Source organism: Centroberyx gerrardi, chromosome 23 (assembly GCF_048128805.1).
Source record: "Centroberyx gerrardi isolate f3 chromosome 23, fCenGer3.hap1.cur.20231027, whole genome shotgun sequence".
NCBI classification, from domain to species: Eukaryota; Metazoa; Chordata; class Actinopteri; order Beryciformes; family Berycidae; genus Centroberyx; species Centroberyx gerrardi.
The window spans coordinates 22,630,808-22,651,088 of NC_136019.1; the positions used below are offsets into that span (position 1 = coordinate 22,630,808).

General features: G+C 41.1%; 1 protein-coding gene across 3 annotated transcripts; it reads left to right on the forward strand.

Annotated features, from left to right (window-relative positions):
* Nucleotides 1–3,595: 3,595 nt before the first annotated feature.
* On the forward strand, nucleotides 3,596–18,469 carry ache (acetylcholinesterase (Yt blood group)). Of its 3 annotated transcripts, none has more exons than XM_071924089.1 (8): nucleotides 3,596–4,028; nucleotides 6,134–6,357; nucleotides 8,315–8,575; nucleotides 9,428–9,650; nucleotides 10,626–10,871; nucleotides 11,641–11,833; nucleotides 12,478–12,659; nucleotides 18,348–18,469. In XM_071924089.1, the coding sequence occupies exons 1-8, from the start codon at nucleotides 3,596–3,598 to the stop codon at nucleotides 18,467–18,469; spliced, it is 1,884 nt and encodes a 627-aa protein (XP_071780190.1). The 3 variants fall into 3 exon arrangements, with proteins under 3 accessions (XP_071780190.1, XP_071780191.1, XP_071780192.1); XM_071924090.1 differs by having other exon boundaries at nucleotides 10,626–10,811; nucleotides 11,644–11,833; XM_071924091.1 differs by lacking the exon at nucleotides 10,626–10,871 and having other exon boundaries at nucleotides 9,428–9,569.
* The last annotated feature ends 1,812 nt before the right edge of the window (nucleotides 18,470–20,281 follow it).

Sequence of the window (20,281 nt, forward strand, 5' to 3'; positions counted from 1 at the left end):
CCAGAAAAGCGTATGACAAAGCTATTTTTACAGTAGTTATTATTACAGTATTTTGCATGGTGACATATCACCTCTTCATTAGACATTTCTGGATCTCTGCTGTAATCTCTCTAGCTCACTTGTCTACATTGTGAAGGTGTGACTTTGTTGTCTATTACATGCCACCCTAGGTCAAGGGGACAGGAGGGGTGAGGCAAGTCGATGTTGCAATTTCTACTACTGGTAGAGGCCAATAAAGGTCATACATTACTTAATTCCCCTTTAGTCTAATCTTATTTTATATACAGACATGCATACAGTGAAGAATAAGTAAGAGATATTTTATTGCAACAGGGTGAATTAAGACCTTGACATGAAGCAGAGGTTCATTGTACATTATCCTGCTCATTACACGGCTATTTACCAAACATATTAATCATTTAAATATTGGTTTAAAATTATTTTATTCCAATTCACAAGCTTCATGGTACATGGTATGCATGGTATGGAAATAAAAGACCTCAGAATGTGTTCATTGGCCAATCAGAATTGAGTATTCAACAGCTAAAGCTGTGTAATAAATAATAATCATAGTGTTCAGCTACCGAGTGGCACCGCTGGAAGGGATGTGGAAGCTAGAAGGGATTCAGTGTTTCCCTCAAGGACACTTCAGCAGGATGGAGGTTGAACTTATTCACTACACACCACCCTGCTGCTATAAACTCACACAAATACACCGGAGCAGCTCATTTTATAGTTCCTAACAAATACACAACAGCACTTTTCCAGCTGCCCCTCTGGGTATTAAACGCACCTGTCAGGTTAGAGGCTGCTGTTTATATTTTGCGATGTATGGTTGTCATAGCAGCAGGATTAGCTTGGGAGGCACTGTAAGGGATAGGGGGCAGCTGTGTGTGTGTGTGTGTGTGTGGATACTATTTCTGAACACCCTCTCTCTTGGTTGTACATAGAATCTATTTTGGAGATGTCACCTCTCTGTCCCACACACACACACACACACACACACACACACACAAACAAACAGGGTGCGATTGGTTCAAGGGGGGTGATGTTTTTTGATCCACTTGAATGCAGAGCCTAACATGCTCATTTGAATAAAAGGAACAGGAGGACTGGTGTGATTGATTTTCTTTCCCATCCTCTCTGCTGAGATACACAGAGACAAAAATGCTCATGTGAAAATTCAGGTCTGGCCACTTCTTCATATCCTCTTCTCTAAACAACTGTCCGCCAATGTTAAAATTACTGTCAAGCCACAGCAAACATGATCCTGCTGATGGATTTATTCAAATATCACCTCTGCTCTGTGTGTGTGTGTGTGTGTGTGTGTGCGCGTGTGTGTGTGTGTGTGTGTGTGTGTGTGTGTGTGTGTGTGTGTGTGTGTGTGTGTGGTCATGCTCTCTTGCTTAGTTTGAAAGCAAGAATACTCAGTCAGCCTATAGAGTGCATTAGAATTCGAGGGCTTTTTAATGCCAACACTATTGAAGCTGCTGAAAGCCAATATTTAGTGCTGATATTCAATATCTATGAATGATATTGAATGAAATTCCAAGTATTCAGTGTTTCCCCAGAATTATTTTCTCGTCACATGGCTTTAGACCATCATGGGACACTAAAACTCTCCATTGCATTGAAACCCAGACTAATGACATTTCATTCCTACATTTCTACTTAATATGTTCGAGTGTTGTAATTGTCAGTTGCGTATGTTTATACCTTCATTTTGCTCTATTCTTATTTACAGTATGTGCAATATTTAACAACTGAGACAAAAAAATGAGAAGCATATACTGCATATATGATGTGTCATTGTTTGTATGTTTGCATGTGTGGGGGTGTGTATGTGAGTATCATACCCAGTAATAGTGAATGTGCGCATTCATGATTATACTCTATCTGTGGTTGGTCTGTAGTACATGTAATAGTGAATGCAGTGTGTGTGTGTGTGTGTACGTGTGTTTGTTTTCATCCATCAGTGACATTCTCTGCTCTCTTCTAGTCAAGGACAAGGACTCTGTCAGCCTGCTGTTGTCTTATTGTTCTTTTAAATATTAAATAGTTACTCTCTGGGACGCCACAACCCGCCTACCCTTCTCTTCTCATTATACTGTTGACTTTTCTGCCTGTACCAGTTCCAGAAAAAAAGCCTAAAAATGTCTTCAATTTTCTTACCGAAATTCAATTCCATTTTAGAGGTTTTAAAAATACAAATACTGTGACAGGACCACATCTGTAAGTCACTGGTTCGATCAACGTGTCAGTCCCAACCGCACTTGGTAGGGCAGCAGACTTTCATGCAGGGGGTCCTGGGTTCTAATCCTGGGGTGGGGTTTAGAGGTCTGAGAAATGTAGAGCTGTTTTTCTAGAGAGAAATCAGCCCAGTCATGCAGACCCAGACTCTGATAGGACAACAGATGTTTTTCATTTTTGTGTTCATTTCAGTGGTAAAATTTGTACTTCATCATACCTGTCATTAAAAAGGCCTTGAGTCTTTTGCTATATTCCCACAGCAGGCAAATCTGATCTGTGACTGACTATCCACGTTGTAATTTACAAGAAACCAGATCAGATTTGTGCGTTCAGACCAAGCGGCCAAAACCACAGGTGAATTTTTAAGCCAATAAGGAAGTGGGACCACACAACCCAACTTCTCGCTAAAAATACACTACATTTTTCGACAAGAGGTTATGGTCTCAGTAGCTACTTTCACTTATTCTAATGTGTGTCCTTATGGCGATTTTCAAAATAATTGTGTCATTAACAGGATATAATGGATATAAAACAGGGTTGTTTTGCTAGTGATTGACAAGTCGCTGATTATGGGCCAATAGTAGGTGATGCTGCGGCTTTGGCTCCAAAAAATGTCAGCATGGCGGTGACAGTAAACCCAATCTCCAGGCTTCAAAACGGCCCTTCAGAAGCCTATGGGTGACGTCACACTCACTACGCCCATCTTTTTTTTACAGTCTATGGTTCAGACAGTATAGTGCTGGCATCATGACATTGGTTGTCATAGTAACAACACACTAAGGACACATTTTCTGGAAGTATGGCCGTTGCATAATCTGATTTTTATATTTTATTTTTTGCCTTTCTGCTTTTTTAGATAGTCACAGTAGAGAGAGACAGGTGATTAGGACTTAGCCTTAATGGTACGTGCAAAAGATCGTATTCCATGTAGTTTTTGGCTGTTCAGATTTAGAAAAAACGTCTGACTCGGCTATGCGAAAACATGGGATTTGTGCCGCCTGTCTGAACATTGCTTTAGATTTACTTTGATGACATTCGCAGACATCCTGTATACGACTAAGCTTATTTTTATCCCTCCTCTCTCCTACCGTCCCTGTTTCTCGTCTGATTTATCCCTCCCTCTTTCAATCTGTTATCCATCACTCTCCCTCCCCCTAATCACATCTCTCTCTCTCTCTCTCTCTCTCTCTCTCTCTCTCTCTCTCTCTCTCTCTCTCTCTCTCTCTCTCTCTCTCTCTCTCTCTCTCTGTAGATCTGAGGTGAAACAGAGCAGACCCTGCCTTCCCTGATCGGACAGGGCATCACAACTACAATACCAACCGGACAGGCCGTCCTTGCTTCCATCATGCAGACCTCCACCTTCCTCCTCCTCCCTGTCCTGCTCCTCTCCCTCCTCCTCTTCCCCCCCTGCTCCTCCCAGAGCGATGGCGATCTCACCGTTCAGACCCGCACCGGTCGAGTCCGCGGTATCCGCCTGCCGGTGCCGGACCGGAGCTACGTCACCGCCTTCCTGGGCATCCCGTTTGCAGAGCCACCGGTGGGGAAGCGGCGTTTCCGTCGCGCCGAGCCCAAGCGCATGTGGACGGGGGTGTACGAGGCCAACGCCTACCCAAACGCCTGCTACCAGTACGTGGACACGTCGTTCCCCGGCTTCCAGGGCAGCGAGATGTGGAACCCCAACAGGGAGATGAGCGAGGACTGCCTGTACCTCAACGTCTGGGTGCCCTCTTCACCCAGACCACACAACCTCACTGTCATGGTGTGGATCTACGGTGGAGGTACGTGGTCAGGACCTTTAAAAATGTCTCTAGATTAGATTAAATCACATTTGATTAGATTAGATTCAATTTTAATGGTCCCAGTGGAAATTGTCATTGCAGTAATAATAATGCAGTTTTTCTCAATTGTTCAGATGCATTTCTAGAAACAACAGTGCAGATTTTACAAACTGACACAACCAACAAAACTGTGTTTTCGTTTGCAAAACAATAAATACATGTTCAAAATGTAATACCGCTTTTGAAACATGACATACCATCAACAAAATCACATACTGATGTCTAAAAATCAAATACAATAACAGGAAATCTTCACTAATATCAACAAAATGAAAAACGGCCATCTTTTTTCAAAATATGTCAAATTTAAAGTTTATAGTTACAACCACATCATCACAATTAAAGTAACTGAACATAAAATTAACTAAATGTTTAAGGCTGCAGTGTCCATAGATTCTGTATTTTTATTCAACAACATTCTTATCAATGTCACACCTTATATTCTCCCTAGCTTTGTGTGGTGTATCCAACCATGGCTGCCTCAGTAGTGATGTCATCACAGGCTAAGAGCATTGCCTCAATGAGAGTGTCCTGACCGTGTGGATCATGGTCATACATGAAAAAAAAAAAAGTTTTTTAAATCTTCAACTGTATCGAGAAACAGAAAGGAAATTACCACCGCTGCTAAAGAAAATGTAAAATAAAAATGTAATTTATTTTATCATGTAAAACTAAAATAAGTGTAGTCCAAATGAAGTAATGAAGAATTTGAAGTAATGATTTTATTATTGTTAAAAAACATTTTTAGCATTGCAACCTCAACTTGAAACATAACTTAGATGCAAACAGCGACAGATATCGGACAAAACGAATTATCCCCCCCAAGCACCACACCTGCATAAAATTACAGAGGAAACACTGCTATGTTTTCATCAATATTGGATGAAATCTCATATCAGTCGGGCCCTAGTAGGGATGAAGGAGGTTGCTGAGACAGGGAGCCAGACCAGAGGAGAATCTTGTACTGTATGCGATATTGGACTGGGAGCCAGTGTAAGTGGGGTTACTATTGGGTACTACTGGGATCAATAGATTTCTTCCCCCTGTATTAGAAGTAAGCTACTATTGTTCAGTTAAAGAGGGAGGAGAATATTCTATTAACTGGTTTATTCATGGCAACAGGGAGACTCAGTCACAGTGTATCAAAGGTATGTGTAAACAGATTAACCTGAGCAAAACCTTAACCAGAGTATGACCAATAGCCCGGATAATCAGGCATGGAAACCTAGTGATTGTTATAGCTTTCATAAAAACCTTCAATTAGAGACATCATTTGGCTCAGTTCCTTCTCACCCATTTGCGCAAAGCAAGAAAGTGCCAGTGGCAGGATTTACAGCAGCAGATTTATTGGCGGTCTAATGTAAATGAACAAGATTGGCTAACAAGAAACATGGCCCCTGAGTCAGCAAAGGAAACAGCACACTAGTTTTACAGCGGAGGCTCTGCCAGAGTCTGCCTTTATTTCTACAACAGTGATTCTTCACTAGATGTGTCTACACTACATGATTTTGGCCAAAATGGAAAACAGTTTTGAAATGTTTTATATTCACAATTAATAATTGTTCGGCTAAAGTTGAAGTAAGTACTTGTCAAGTAAATTACTGAAAAGGAAGAATCATCAGGATTTTGTGCATGATGCAAAATTGAGTGAATACTTGTTTTTGTCCTTGCACATAATTAGATGGATCATCATCAGCCCAAGGATTTGGGGATGGTCCCTTTTTAGCTAAGTTTGTATCAGTTATGGGAGATAAAGTCCACTATGTGTTTTAATAACAGCTCGCATTGTACTGTTTGGTATAAAAAAACGTACCTCACCTTTTACATTAGTGTTTTTTTTCTTCCACCTATTGCCCCTTTCCCCCTACTGCTTTTCATTCCACTTTCACTCCAGGACCTCCCTCCTCTTTTTATCCCTCCATTCTCTCCTTCACAGTGTCTCAAGTGCATTTATTTCCCTCGACTATGGCTTGAGACAAACAATGCTTCTATTACAATAGTATAATATTAATATAGTTAATAAGTACTATACTTAACATTTACAGGTTTCTACAGTGGTTCCTCTTCACTGGATGTGTATGATGGCCGCTACCTGGCCCACAGTGAGACGGTCATTGTGGTTTCTATGAACTACCGGATCGGTGCCTTCGGCTTCCTGGCTCTGCACGGCTCCTCTGAGGCTCCCGGTAACGTGGGTCTGCTGGACCAGCGGATGGCACTGCAGTGGGTCCAGGACAACATCCATTTCTTTGGCGGAAACCCCAAACAGGTAAGGCTGGGAACACACTAGACAACTTAAAAAATCCTAACCGATTTGGAAAACACATTGTATCACACACATAATGATGGATTTCACAGATTGTTTTGTCTCAATCATAAATATGCTCACACTAGAGCATATTTATTTATCCTAACAATATAATAATAATAATAACTTAGATTTATATAGCGCCTTTCAAGAGACCCAAGGACGCTTTACACAGTGAGGCAGACAAAACAAATAAAACAAGAACAGAAAATAATAATAGCAATAATTGCTGGGGATGAGAGAGTTAACTAGAGGCCATAGGCCTTGGTTAACAGTCCAAAAAGTCCAAAGTGTCCAAAGATGGGGCGTTGCGGATCTCTGCCGGGAGAGAGTTCCAGAGGGTGGGGGCTGCCACACTGAAAGCTCTGTCCCCAAAATATAACTGAGATTATCCTGCTAACTCCTGAAACGTCAGTGACGTCAGGCTGTGTAATCCCATTGGAACTTGCACGATCCGACATGAATCATATGTATTATGCACATTAATGTGATGTGCTTTAAAATGCACTGCAAAAAAACCCCAAAGAAACACAAAAACAGACTTTGGGTAAAGCTGTGGCTGGAGAGACCTGATCAATATGGGCTTTACACTTCTCAGAGAGAGTTGGAAGTGAGTAGGCTTCATCAGAAAAAAGATTGGTTGGTTGTTGGGCTTGTAACACATTCATTGTATGACAGGAGTTCCCAAATTATCCCTGAATTATTGTCAGTTATTATCATTAATAAGAATTAATAAGAATTAATAAGAAAGAAGAGGCAGACATAATTGTGGTCTGCTTGGCCCACACTGCTTTTTCAAGGCACAACTCAGCTGCATAAGTGGAAATTCCCAGCCACAAACTGATTTGGGCAGATCAAGATTCAGCACTGTGAGGTAAGAGCAAGGGTGAAATTGTATCTGTTTACATGAACATATAGTACAAAGACATTACAGGGCGAACTGTTCTGCTGATGATGTAGTCAGCATGGGCCTCCACTAAGTCCTGGAACACCTAGATGACTTTGGCTTTTATTCTAGGATCCTGATCATGGATTTCTGCTCAGTATTCAGCACAGTCACCCCAGAGCTTTTACAAGGCAAGCTAGCCCAGCTCAGTGTGGTCCCTCCATCTCTCAATAAAAGATGGACTTTTGGACAGGCAGGCTACAGTATATGAGGATGGTCTCCTCACCGTTAGGATCTCTCCTCTCATCTATGTCCTGTACACCAATGACTGAACCTCCAGTCACCTCTTGGTCACGAAAACTGCCTTTGGGCAAGTTTGCAGCTGACACCACCTTATCGCCAAATCAGAAATAACGACGAGTCCAGAGATGAGGTTTGACTTGCACTGGTCCATCATTCAAATTACAGGGAACCAGCATCTGCAACATCTCCAATCTCCAATCTAATCAACTAGACCCGACAGAGAATGTTCCTCCTGTGTCAACTTCAGCAGCTCAAGGTGTCTCAACCAATCCTGGTTTAATTCAACATACACATCCTTGATCTGCATTCATTGCTGTTGTGTTTTTTGCACTGTACTTCACAGACATCACTTGTCATTCAAACAGCATGGCCAGTACTGTGATGTCTTTTTCCTTGGATCTTCTGTTGATGAAGTATGAAATTTACTCTGTAGCGTTTTGTGTTGCAAGTCAGCAAATTTTCTGCTCTGTTCTTTGCCTGTTCAGCCATGGTGGCTATTACTGCTCATGCTAAATACCCAGTTCTTCTATTTATTCCAAACAATCTGCTGTTGCTGCTGCAGGAAACGTAAAACACTCCCTGTGTTCCCCTGCCAGGGAAGACCTACCCGACACAAGCCATTTAGAACAGCAAATGTAAAAGCTTTCATGAACTGGGTATAGGTTGAATCGCTGTTGTGTTGTATCAATTGGTGACAAGATCTTCCATTTGTCTTTACCCATAAAACAGGTGACTATCTTTGGTGAGAGTGCTGGTGGTGCTTCAGTAGGGTTCCACCTCTTGTCCCCAGACAGCCGACCTACCTTCACCAGGGCCATCCTCCAGAGTGGGGTCCCCAACTGCCCCTGGGCCTCCGTCAGCCCTGCCGAGGCCCGCAGACGAGCCACCCTGCTAGGCAAGCTGGTGGGCTGCAACGGGGGTAACGACACAGAGCTGGTGGATTGTCTTCGTGGTAAATCTCCACAGGATCTCATTGACCAGGAGTGGCAGGTAATGCAGAATCAGGAGTCGGTCAATGCAAGTCAAGTCATCCTCTTTTAGGCCATGATGCACAGCCAATTTCAAATGCAAATGCAGTTGGTCAGTTTTGCAAAAAATTAGCTCTGGCTGTATTTTACCTAAACTATGCCCCATTATAGAATCCATACTCAAAGTTTTTGCATTTTTTACGTATTCAAATCCCTGCAGATGTCACTATTATGTACATTGCAAAGCAACAGTGTTATGGCACTTACTGGTTGTACACGAGCAACTTGGTTGATGGGTCGCTCTACGAGAGGCTCCGATTGCATCTACTTAGTGGTCTCGTGCAGCAACAGATTTTTGAACATAGGAATAAGTGGGCAATAAATTAATGCATGAAATCATGTATTTTCGCTGCTTTGCATTTCATAACATTACATCGTTTCAATGAGCTAACATAGCTACGCTAGCAAGCACTAATTAGGTAATATTAATCAAAAATATACAGAAACATCTCAATAAATATATAGCTGCAATGAAAGGGTTACCACAGCATGATAAAAAAATGTGAGTTCCCTGATTGCCCTGCAAAGCATTGTGGGTATTAGAGTCTTCGTTGTTATCACAACATAGCAGGAGTTCAAATGGCTATACTTTCAGCTCTATAGGAAATGGATGGACTTCTGGTGACTTGTTGATCGTGTTGTTTTCAAAATTCTGATTCATTGCAGTAAATTCATGTGGATTCAGTGTTAGATTCACGTTTGATTTGTCGTTTTCATTCATGTGACTTTGATACGTTATCTGACAAATGTCATTGCACAATAACTCCGATAACCTCAATCGTAAATTTCTGGCTTGTCGTCGTCTTCTGAGCAGGTCCTGCCGTGGTCGGCCCTCTTCCGTTTCTCATTTGTTCCTGTTGTGGATGGGGTGGTTCTGCCCGACACCCCCGAGGCCATGCTGAACTCAGGCAACTTTAAGGACACCCAGATCCTCCTGGGGGTGAACCAGGATGAGGGCTCCTATTTCCTGCTGTATGGATCACCAGGCTTCAGCAAGGACAACGAGAGCCTCATCTCCAGAGAGGACTTCCTGGAAGGTAAAGGGCCACTCAGCTCAAACCAATGCACAGGGCTGGAACCATGGTACCCAAATACCTATTCAATATAAGTCCTGTTACTTTGCTGAAATTTTACTTAGGTAGAAGTAGAATTGCTGGTGTAAAGATCTACTTGAGTAAAAGTAAAAAGAGTAGATTAGCTCAAGTTAATTTACTTCATAAGTTTACTACTTTACTAATTTACTAGTTACCACTACTACTTTGGTAGTTACTTTACTACTTTACTAGTTTCTAAAAGTTTCTTTACTCGTTACTTAAAATACAATAGACCATTGTTACGTATGATCTTTGCAAACAGGACAAGAGGACAGAGTTTGAACTAGATTCCTTCAGTTACAACCTCAACCTTAAAGTGCATCTTCTCTGCTATCTTCTTATGGCTCCACAGTTGGCCTGTTTACAACTGGCCAGTTTCTAATGCTATTCTAATTTGTAATCTGTAATGGATGCAGTTTAAAATGTAGTAAAGTGTAATACTTGAGTCAAAATATATTAAATTCTGACGACAAAAAATGTTCAAAAGTCACAATAACAAGAGTAAATGTAATTAGTTTTTTCCACTGTTGTCAATGGACAAAGTAATCCTATTGTGTGCTCTGTGTTAGGTTTGACACCTGGTGCTTCTTCTACTCTGCACCCCTCAGTGTTTGGAACCGTCAGTTTTGAGAGTTTGGGACAAAATGAGTTTCTTACTGTAATACAGAAATGTATAGTCTGGCTGGTTTACGCCATAGCTTTTACTCAGCCATTGGAGCTCTATAGTGTATAATTCACTCTGTTGAAATTATTTGAATGATGTATCAATATTTGTGAAAAATGTTAAGTCACATTACAAAAGTCATTCATCCCCGTGATCGCATAGTGCATATTTGGATATTTTGATTTTCTGAAAACTTCTCTCCAATTTGTGTATATTACCAGTGGTGAGGAAGTGTGTTGTAAACTCCCTTCCAGGCGTGAAGCTAAGCGTCCCCCATGCCAACGACATCGGCCTGGAGGCAGTGGTGCTGCAGTACACCGACTGGATGGACGAGAACAACGGGGTCAAGAACCGCGACGGCCTGGACGACATCGTGGGCGACCACAACGTCATCTGCCCACTGGCCCACTTTGCTCGCTCCTACGCCCAGTACAACGCCCTCAGGGCCAACATGGGAGGAGCTGGCTCTGGGGTGATGAACAGTGGAGGAAACTCACAAGGTAGGGTGTGTGTGGATGTATATGTTTAAGTTATGCTTGGGCCGATAGTCAATATTATTGAATATCACAATATTTCATAAATATCGCGATATCGAATATCGCACCCCCACCCCTCCCGGCCATGGCATCATGTGTTGCTTAGATCACAATTGTACAAGCTTTTAAACTTATAAACCTATAATCTACTAGTAGTAGGACAGTAAAAAAACAAAAATAATCATACTTGAAGTGAAAAATTTGGGTTCCCTTTTCCACAATCAGCCCGTTCTTCTGGAAACAGCAGGAATGAGCAAATTATACCAAATGGCCATTGTTTCCTCCAGTGCTTGAATAGTAAGATCAAATTTCTAGGCTGTTAATAATAATAATAAGTATTATTATTATAGCCTAGAAATTTGATGTAATTTGGAAGAAATAAACCCGGAAAAAAAAAATGAACAAACAAAAAGCTCCAGAATAACAGAAATACAAAGTCATTTGAAGAGATGCCACTGTCACTGGATAGAACAGTGATGTCTTGCAAAGGCAAACAAGACCAAAGAATATTGTTACACTGGCCAAAAAAAGGTGTAGTACTGGTAAACCAAAGAATTTACCAGCCAAAATATGCCATTAATGTCTGGAAAGGTTTATTTCAGATTTATCCACCAAAGACAAATTTTCCCACCATCTGGTTGGAGGGTGGTAATTTCAGAACCTGACTGCAGACAAAAAAATAAGCTCTCCTTCTCTCCTCCTGCTCCTACTTCTCCTACTCCTCCCCCTCAAGGCGGGGTCTACCTCTACCTGTTTGACCACCGGGCGTCCAACCTGGCCTGGCCGGAGTGGATGGGCGTAATCCACGGCTACGAGATCGAGTTCGTCTTCGGCCTGCCGCTGGAGAAGAGACTCAACTACACTGCTGATGAGGAGAAACTCAGCCGACGCATGATGAAATATTGGGCCAACTTTGCCCGAACTGGGTGAGGAGGGTGGGGGGTTCTAGAAAAAGAAAAGACATCATATGGGAAATGGGAAAGAAATTACTAAAAACAACTGACAGAAAACTTATGACTAAAAACAACTGACAACATATAGACTGAGGGTGATTTCACTCTAAGAATGTTTGGAGAGGTTTATTTGAACTCTGGAGTTCAGCTATTTCTTCTGTTTAGCTAAATTTACCTGGACTGGGATCAGATATGTTTTGACTCCCCCTGGCTGCCAAAATCTCTAACCTGCCAGGATGACAGGTTACCAAAACTGTCCAATAAATGAGCTACTTGTGAGTCCATGTGACTTTTGTTTACAAGCCCTGGGTTGCTTGGAATTGGGCAGTGTGGACGTAAATGAAGCAAATACAAAAATGCAACAAAGAAACTTCTCCACAATGGTTCTGACCAAAGAAAACGAATTGTAAGTTAGGCTTGGGCCGATATTCGATATCACCAATATCGCTGGGGGAGAAAAAACCTGGGAAATAAAAACTGAAGAGAAAAAAAAAGACATCCCAACGGGAAAGTTTAATCTCATCTAATCTATTCTTGTTTGCAATATCTTTCCCTGTCCCTCTTCCTTCTCCCTTTCCTAACCCTCCTCATCTCCTCTCCCCCCCCCCCCCCCCCAGAAACCCCAATGTGAACCATGACGGCTTGGTGGACAGCAGCAGGAAGCGCTGGCCTCTGTTCACCGTCAGCGAGCAGAAACACGTTGGACTGAACACCGAACCACTGAAGATCCACAAGGGCCTGAGGAACCAGCTGTGTGCTTTCTGGAACCGCTTCCTGCCACGCCTCCTCAACATAACAGGTAAACACAGCAACACTATCCACTGCTTCCACTCAATACAATGCCTCACCTCCATCTTGACGCCATTCTGCATTGGCCATTTTCCTTCCTGTTAAACATACCGTTAAATTAAAGTGCACGAACAGAATGGTGCAAGTGGAAGCAATCCTTTGATACAGATTGAAGTTCCATGATTTTATCTAGGGCTACAACAAACGATTGTTTTTTGAGAATTAGCCACTAATCAATTTGTCGGCAAAAGATAGCACTGTGCTGGTACTACATGAAGAAGCAGAACTGTAGTTAGCATGAGCAGTGATAGCCACTATTGCTGAACAGACAAAGAAAAGAGCGCCACCTACAGAAACTCAAACTGCATCAACAGAAAATGCAGAAAAAGAAACGGATTAATCACTCAGATGGAAGGCACAGATCCGGTGCCAATATTATCTGTATGTCCAAGTGTCGCAGGTGTATAAGAGACAAATTATATATAGGTCCAAAATCAATGAAGTCATAAAAAATATTGGTCCAAGAGCCTCATAGCATGAGCTTTTACTCAGTTTTAATACAGTAACAAAAACTGTTCCCTGCACCTTACATGTAACCAAATAAGGTTATTGTATTGAATAACGGATCCCTTTTTACCACATATTTAATGTTTTGCTGCATTCAGATGGATTATCAGAGGGAGAGAAAAATGTGAGGAAAGCAGCCACAGCTTAATGTCTCAGAGAGAGGAAAGTGGTTCAGAGCAGTGAACTATAAAAAGACTGGAGAGGCTGAGAGGGGGAAGGCAGGGAGAGATGGAGCACTGTTTGGTTTGCAGTGGAAAGTTGAGCATGGGCAGTCATGCAATCACACACACTCACACAAACACAGTGTCCAGCAGCTCAGAACATGCGCCAAGCTACCTTTTTCCTGAGTTCAGACAGATTAGTTGTTTCTAGTCAAGTCGTCCTTATTTCACTTTTCCCCACTTCTCCCTCCGGCCTTGGCTTCACTTCACTTTAGACTTTTTTGGTCTATTTTCGATTCCGACATCCAAATTTTGTCATTAATCTCTCTCTCTCTCTTTCTCTCTCTCTCTCTCTCTCTCTCTCTCTCTCTCTCCCTCTCTCTCTCTCTCTCTCTCTCTCTGATCTGTTATGATTATCATATCTCCGTAGTGTGCCTGGCAATATGTCATATTCAATTTTACTCCTTACTCCACACAGTCCCTTTGTCGTGACTTCCAGGATATCTCCAAATCTCCACATCTCACTCACCCTCCCACCTTCCACCTTTTCTTTTGCTTCATCGCAACAACTCTACTCTTCGATGGCCCTCTTTTCTTTTTTAAGAGGGCAGTTGTAGCCAAATGCTTAGAGAGGTGAACTTGTGATTGTAAGATCTCCTTTTAAATCCCTGGACTGGAAATCTGGGCAAGTGATGTGAAAATCCACTTCAATGGAAAATACAGTAATGTTAGCAAACATAACTTATAGCATATTACATACATACATAGAAGCACTGCTGATACAACAATGTGATTTGGAAAAAAAAATAAATATTTGTTGCCTTATCATGAAGAAATGGCTATACAGTATATATCTCCATAGATCACTGTATGGCAGCAGTCCATGTAAACTAGATGAAGAACCCAGAATATGTTCTCTTTCCATGTGACGTCATCAAAACTCATTTGCATACAAAAAGAGGATTATGGGAGTTTCGTGAAAAATCACAGCAAAGATGCTATTACACCTACTACCACTGCTACTACTACTACCCTTACTGCTACTGCTAGTCCAAATACTACTATTGTTACTAACAATATGACTGCTAATACTACTACTACTACTACTACTACTGAAATTATTACTACTACAACTACTTTGAAAATATTATTACCTATACTCATTATTACGTATTCTTCAATGTATTTATAACTAAACGACTTCTGGCTAAGAAATTAATTGCTTTAGTAAACAAACTCTAAATATATTTAAACTTTTTCTAATAGCTTTTTTCTCATTTCTGATGAATTCTTTCTAAATTTGAAACTGAAGCAAGCACACAAATTTTCTTCCGAAAATGTACCTTTTCTAGTTTATTAGATACTGCTCAATAAAAAACAGACAGATTGTAGAACTGCTAAGTTTAATTTAATGATGTAGTTTACCAAATTTCTACAGACAGCCTTCTCTATGAACACATCACCCTTATGGAACACCCTACCAACCAGTGTGAGTAGCACTTTTCCACAGTTTAAAACAAGCCTGGAACACAGGTTAAACAAGCACAGATCCTGTACAGACCCACAGCGTGTATGTTCAGTTTAGTTCAATTCAATTCAATTCAATACAATGCACTGAAGCACCGCGACACAGTTATCGGTTAAATAATTCCACTAATGCTAGTTAAATACCATAAGGTGGGCTACCTACCGTTAATGTTTGAAGGGCAGCAGAAGACGTCTGTAAACGGTTACCGTTTACTGCAAAGTCCCTCCACCTCCCCATCCTCCTCCTGCTATTGTCTGCTCATAGGATGTTGTGTAACCTATCTCTGAATTATGTCTGTATGTTAAGGTTTTCATATATTGAATGATGTATATCTACTATGCCTTCGGGGTTAATTGTGCTCCCCGCTGAATCTCATGCACGCTGCTTGGATTCATTGGGGAGCATCCTCAAGAGCAGAGCCTTTCCGCCAAATACAACTGTATAACCGTTTGCGATAAATGGTCTAAACTCCTTTGACGTAAGCGTCTCTGACTGAACTGCGTTTGAGCGCATACTTTACAAAGTGCGGTGTTGAAAAATAGACACTTCAATTAATGCTAAATATATCGGATCAGTACTTGGTATCGGCAGATACTCAAAATTTAATCGGATCGGTATCGGAGACAAAAAACTGGATCGGAACATTCCGTAGGGAGATTTTATTTTCTACTGCATTGATTGTTTTGGGGGTTTTTTTTGTGTGTTGTAGTGTATTTATATGGATGACTTCTGCACTTTACTGGTTAAATAGTATATTAGAATTTATTGTATAGTGTATTAACTTATTGTGCTTTGTATTATTGTATTTATTGTGCTTTTTATTGTACTTTAATGTGTTATGGCTCCTGCCCTGTGATGTAGTTTGATAGTGTACAGCTATGGAGTGAAGTGTCGCACTCTTTCTGACTGGCCTGACCTTAGCTCTTGACTATGGTGTTATGGTAAAAAAAAAACATAAGACAGCAAACGTTTGTTTTCATGCCATCATCAGTTTTTCATCATCTTGCCTGGTTTGCCTGTTAGTCCCTGATGGTTTGTGAGAACTGGTGTGAACAGCAAAGCCACTGGACTGTGTGAAGGAAATGCCTGGTCCTGTCTGGTGTTTGTGTACAGTAGAGCCAAACATTGGTCTTAATCCAACTGGGGGCTGTGTGAATTATCTGTGCTAGCGCTGTGACCTTTGACCTCTTAGATATGTAGCACACAGACAGATGTTTGTTGTCTGTGTGCTATAAGCGTATGTAGAGCTGAGCGATTAAAGGGTAAGACTATGCTAAGCAACTTTGGCGGTGTGGAAATATTTTGGCTAGTTAAAGCTGCACTAGGATTTTTATGTAAAGATTAATTAGGGAGTTAAAAATGGTATAAAATCAAATATGGCATGAATTTCATGTGTCGATGTGACTGGTTATTTTATTTATTTATTTATTTTAATTTTATTTTGACCTGTAATTGTTACGCCCCCCTTTGGCCAATCAGTGTAATGTTGAAAATGCCGGAACACAGTGGTGAGACGCATGATCCCTCCAAGGTTCATTCAAATCTGATCAGCGGTGTCTGAGATACCACAAATCAATAAAACGGATGGAGGCTAATCCATAGTACTCCCTCTAATTTCATTTTGGGGGACAAAAAAACAAACAGCCACAAGCCATCACAAATGCCATAGCAGATTGCATTGTAAAGATACAGTGGAAAATGAAGCATGGTTTGGAAAGAAGACCAGGTTTTGACTTTAAATTACAATCAAACCTCTGGTTTCTGCAGCTTTCACTCAGGAGTAAAAAGTAGCCTTTAAATAACAGAAATAATGATTTAATATATATTGTGATAATTATTGTTATTGGCTGATATTTTTGTCCAGATCGTCCAGGGTTATGTAGGCTCATTAGGCAGCGTATGTATGTAGTGGATGTTCTGTGATTGCTTGAGTTGAAAGATGATGGCAATCAGTTATTCCAGTCACTCCTGTTGAGATGTAATTCATTATTTCTCTGATCTTTTAAGATTTGCTCAGATTTTTTCACCTGTAGTGAAAACAGCATGTGATGTGTAAGACAGGATGTGTTTTAAGCCACTAGTGGTGAATGTGGCAGTAGACATGCATCTAATTGTTTTTCTAGTACAAATTCAGGTCGGGTACGGGGCCTACTAAAAGTTTAGCCCAGGATTAAGGGTTCTATTCCCTCTGTAGCTCAATAAGTAGAGCAAGGCACTTGCAAAGCCAGGGTTAGGGGTTCAGTTCTCGTTGTAGCTTTATCAGGGTAACCATGGGTCCTTGAAAAGTCTTGAGTTTTGAAATGAATTATCTAAATTTAAGGCCCTAAAAGAGTATTAAAATGTCATTAATAAGTTATTAGAGGTGTACCAGGTGTTATTTTTTCACCATGTAATGACAAATTTCTTTGTGGTTCATGTCCACTCAGGGTTAGTAGTACAGTCTGCATCCTATCTGCTTTACTAAACACAGTTGGACTTAATGTCCCTTTACTGTTAATTTCCTCTTGTCATTTTTCTTATTCTGCCCATTTATAATGTAACACCTTTCATTAGCTATTTCAGCTAGTTCAATCGGATAGGCTGGTTTTGCCAGCTTTGTTTCTTTATTTTGGCTTTTAAATTGGTCCTGAATTCAATTCCAGCTTAAAATGTCCTTACAAGTCTTCAATTTGGCTTTCTGAAACCTGTAGATACCCTGTCAATTAGGGTTAGACCGATAAGGGCTTTTTAAGGCCGATACCGATTCCGATATTATTTAACTGAAGCTGCAGATAGCCGACATTTTGTGCCGATATTCACTGTCTTTAACTTTGACAATTACTATGCAAAAAATAAACAAGAACACTATTACTAGAGTAAATCCCTTTTTAATGAAATGTTTGAATAAACAAAATGAATAAAGAGAATATTGCAAAGGCAAAATAAACGTGCCCTGAGACCTACTGCCAACAGAAAGCTTTGTCTCTGTTTTGGTAGGTAGTTAATTGGCTCATATAGTTAGCACTCCACCTAATGCATGGTTTAGGGACTGCAGTCAAGTTAGCCATCTCTGGTAAAACCGTGCTCTTACCAGCCACTCTTTATATTTTGCGCGTCTAATCATGTCTTCTGCGCCGACAGGCAGTGGTGGAGGGAGACATTTTTCTGAATAGCGACTAGAGGGCAGAATTAGCCAACTGGGCAGGCCAGGAGGCGAATAGACCTCGTAAGTCGATTGACGTCAGCCTTGCCCAAATATGGCTCACGGTTCCATAGCGATTTTTTTCTGTAGGGAAAATGAATGGGGTTTCACATTATCGTCTCTGTCACAGTCTACGTTTAATGCATAACTGCTAACTGCTCTTCTCTCTCTTTCTCTCTCTCTCTCCCTCTCTCTCTCTCCCTCTCTCCCTCCCCCTCTCCCTCTCCCTCCCTCCCCCTCTCCCTCTCCCTCCCTCCCTAGACAACATAGACGAGGCAGAGCGCCAGTGGAAGGTAGAGTTTCACCGCTGGTCTTCCTACATGATGCACTGGAAGAGCCAGTTCGACCACTACAGCAAGCAGGAGCGCTGCACCGACCTCTGAGAGCGAGAAACATAGAGACACAACGGAGAGAGTGAGAGAGAGAGAGAGAGAGGGCAGAGAAAAGAAGCTATGACCATTTTCCTCCATAGTCCCTCAGTGAAGTCCAACTTCTTTAAAATGATTTTTTAAGTATTCTGTTTCACTACACACACAAACACAGGCACTGTTGTTACTTATTTATATTATTTATACTATTTATTTATTTATGTGTGTGTGTGTGTGTGTGTTTTTTTGTGAATTTGTGTGTGCTTTTTGTTTTTTTCAATGACTTTGACCATAAGGTGTTCCACACATACTTTATGCTGCTGTAGTCTCTGTGGTAGTTCAGGGGTATGGAGGGAACTGGTCATCAACATGGAGGAATATTAGAAATAATAGGTCAAAGGTGTGTCTTTACCTCTGAAGTGTCTGTGTGTGTGTGTGCGCGTGTGTGTGTGAGGCCAGGAAACCCTCGGTCACTCAGATCCTGACAAGTCCACATCACACCACTCTTCATGTTTACTGTTGCCTCACTTGTCTTTCTGTCAATCTCATAAACTCAACAGGGACGCTTGTTATGTTTTCCGAGGGCTTCCCCCTCTTTTCAAGATGTCAGGGTTTTGTTTATCGGACTCAACGCTGCCGTTCAGTTCTGTCGTTCATTTCCTGTGGTTCTCACTGTTCCCGAGCCTTTTAGTCCCGGTTACATCCCTGTTAGGCTTGGGCAATATCCGAAATTTAAAGAGTAACTAAACCCCAAACCCTAATCTGTGGTGAAGCCGTGTCAGGCAGGTGAAAAGTAGGGTACTGAACTGGCCATCTGCTATTGGCTGGTCTTTGTGCCAGGTGATGTCCCCCTCTATAGAGTACAACAGGTGGTGACATCACCTGGCACAAAGACCAGCCAATAGCAGATGAGCAGTGCAGTGCCCAACTTTTCACCATTAGGTGTCAGGCTTCACCACAGATTTGGGTTTGGGATTTAGTTACTCTTTAATATCACAACAAAATATCGCGATACACAATATTATCACTTGAATTAAAGAGCTACATTTTTCACTTCAAGTTTGATTATTTTTGTTTTATTACTATCCTACCACTATTCGATATCGCGGGAAATATTGCGATATTCAAAAAATATGGCAACATTCGATAATATCGAATATCGGCCCAAACCTAATCCCTGTACTCAAATCTGCGCATCTTTGACCTTTTTGAAGACCACTATACCAATCATCTGCTGTATTCCGGTTCACTCTGTTGTATGTCTGTCTCATTTGGTGAAGCCACAAGCCGGGTTTCCATCCATGTTTTATGTGAAATATGACGTGTCGAATTTCCAAAATTCAATAAAATTTCCTCAGTATTAGGGGGGGGGGGAGCTTTTATGCTAGGTCGAAGTTATTGTTGCTAAAGAAATGTAATAAATAACAATGGAAACACATTAATCAAATAAATAATGATGTAGGCTTGGCAATGGTTTAGTTTCATTGCAGTTAAAGTCTCTTTTTGTCCACCATGACCTCCAGAAATGTTAAGATTAATTAGTTGTAATCAGTATTAATCAATTCAAGAAAGACTCCGTCCATTTATCTGGTGGATGTTTTTCAACGTTCAACCCAGCTGATGGAAACGCACTTAATTCATATTTTATTTTTTTGCGACATTTCAAAAATTCACATAAAAGTGGCTTGACGGTTGGATGGAAATGGTTAATGTAACGTTGATGGTCTTGAGCTTTGCCTATGTTAGTGAACTTGTTCCATGTCTGTCGTTCTCTCATTTCCATATCAGCAAAGATAGACAGAATAGGGCGGGGGGGTCGGACCACAG

Bases quoted from the DNA above. Each gene is read 5' to 3' on its own strand.
- ache (XM_071924089.1), top strand. From the start codon at position 3,596: ATGCAGACCTCCACCTTCCTCCTCCTCCCTGTCCTGCTCCTCTCCCTC. The intron at 4,029-6,133 runs GTACGTGGTCAG...TAACATTTACAG, and splicing joins GGTGTGGATCTACGGTGGAG to GTTTCTACAGTGGTTCCTCT. The intron at 8,576-9,427 runs GTAATGCAGAAT...TCTTCTGAGCAG, and splicing joins TCATTGACCAGGAGTGGCAG to GTCCTGCCGTGGTCGGCCCT.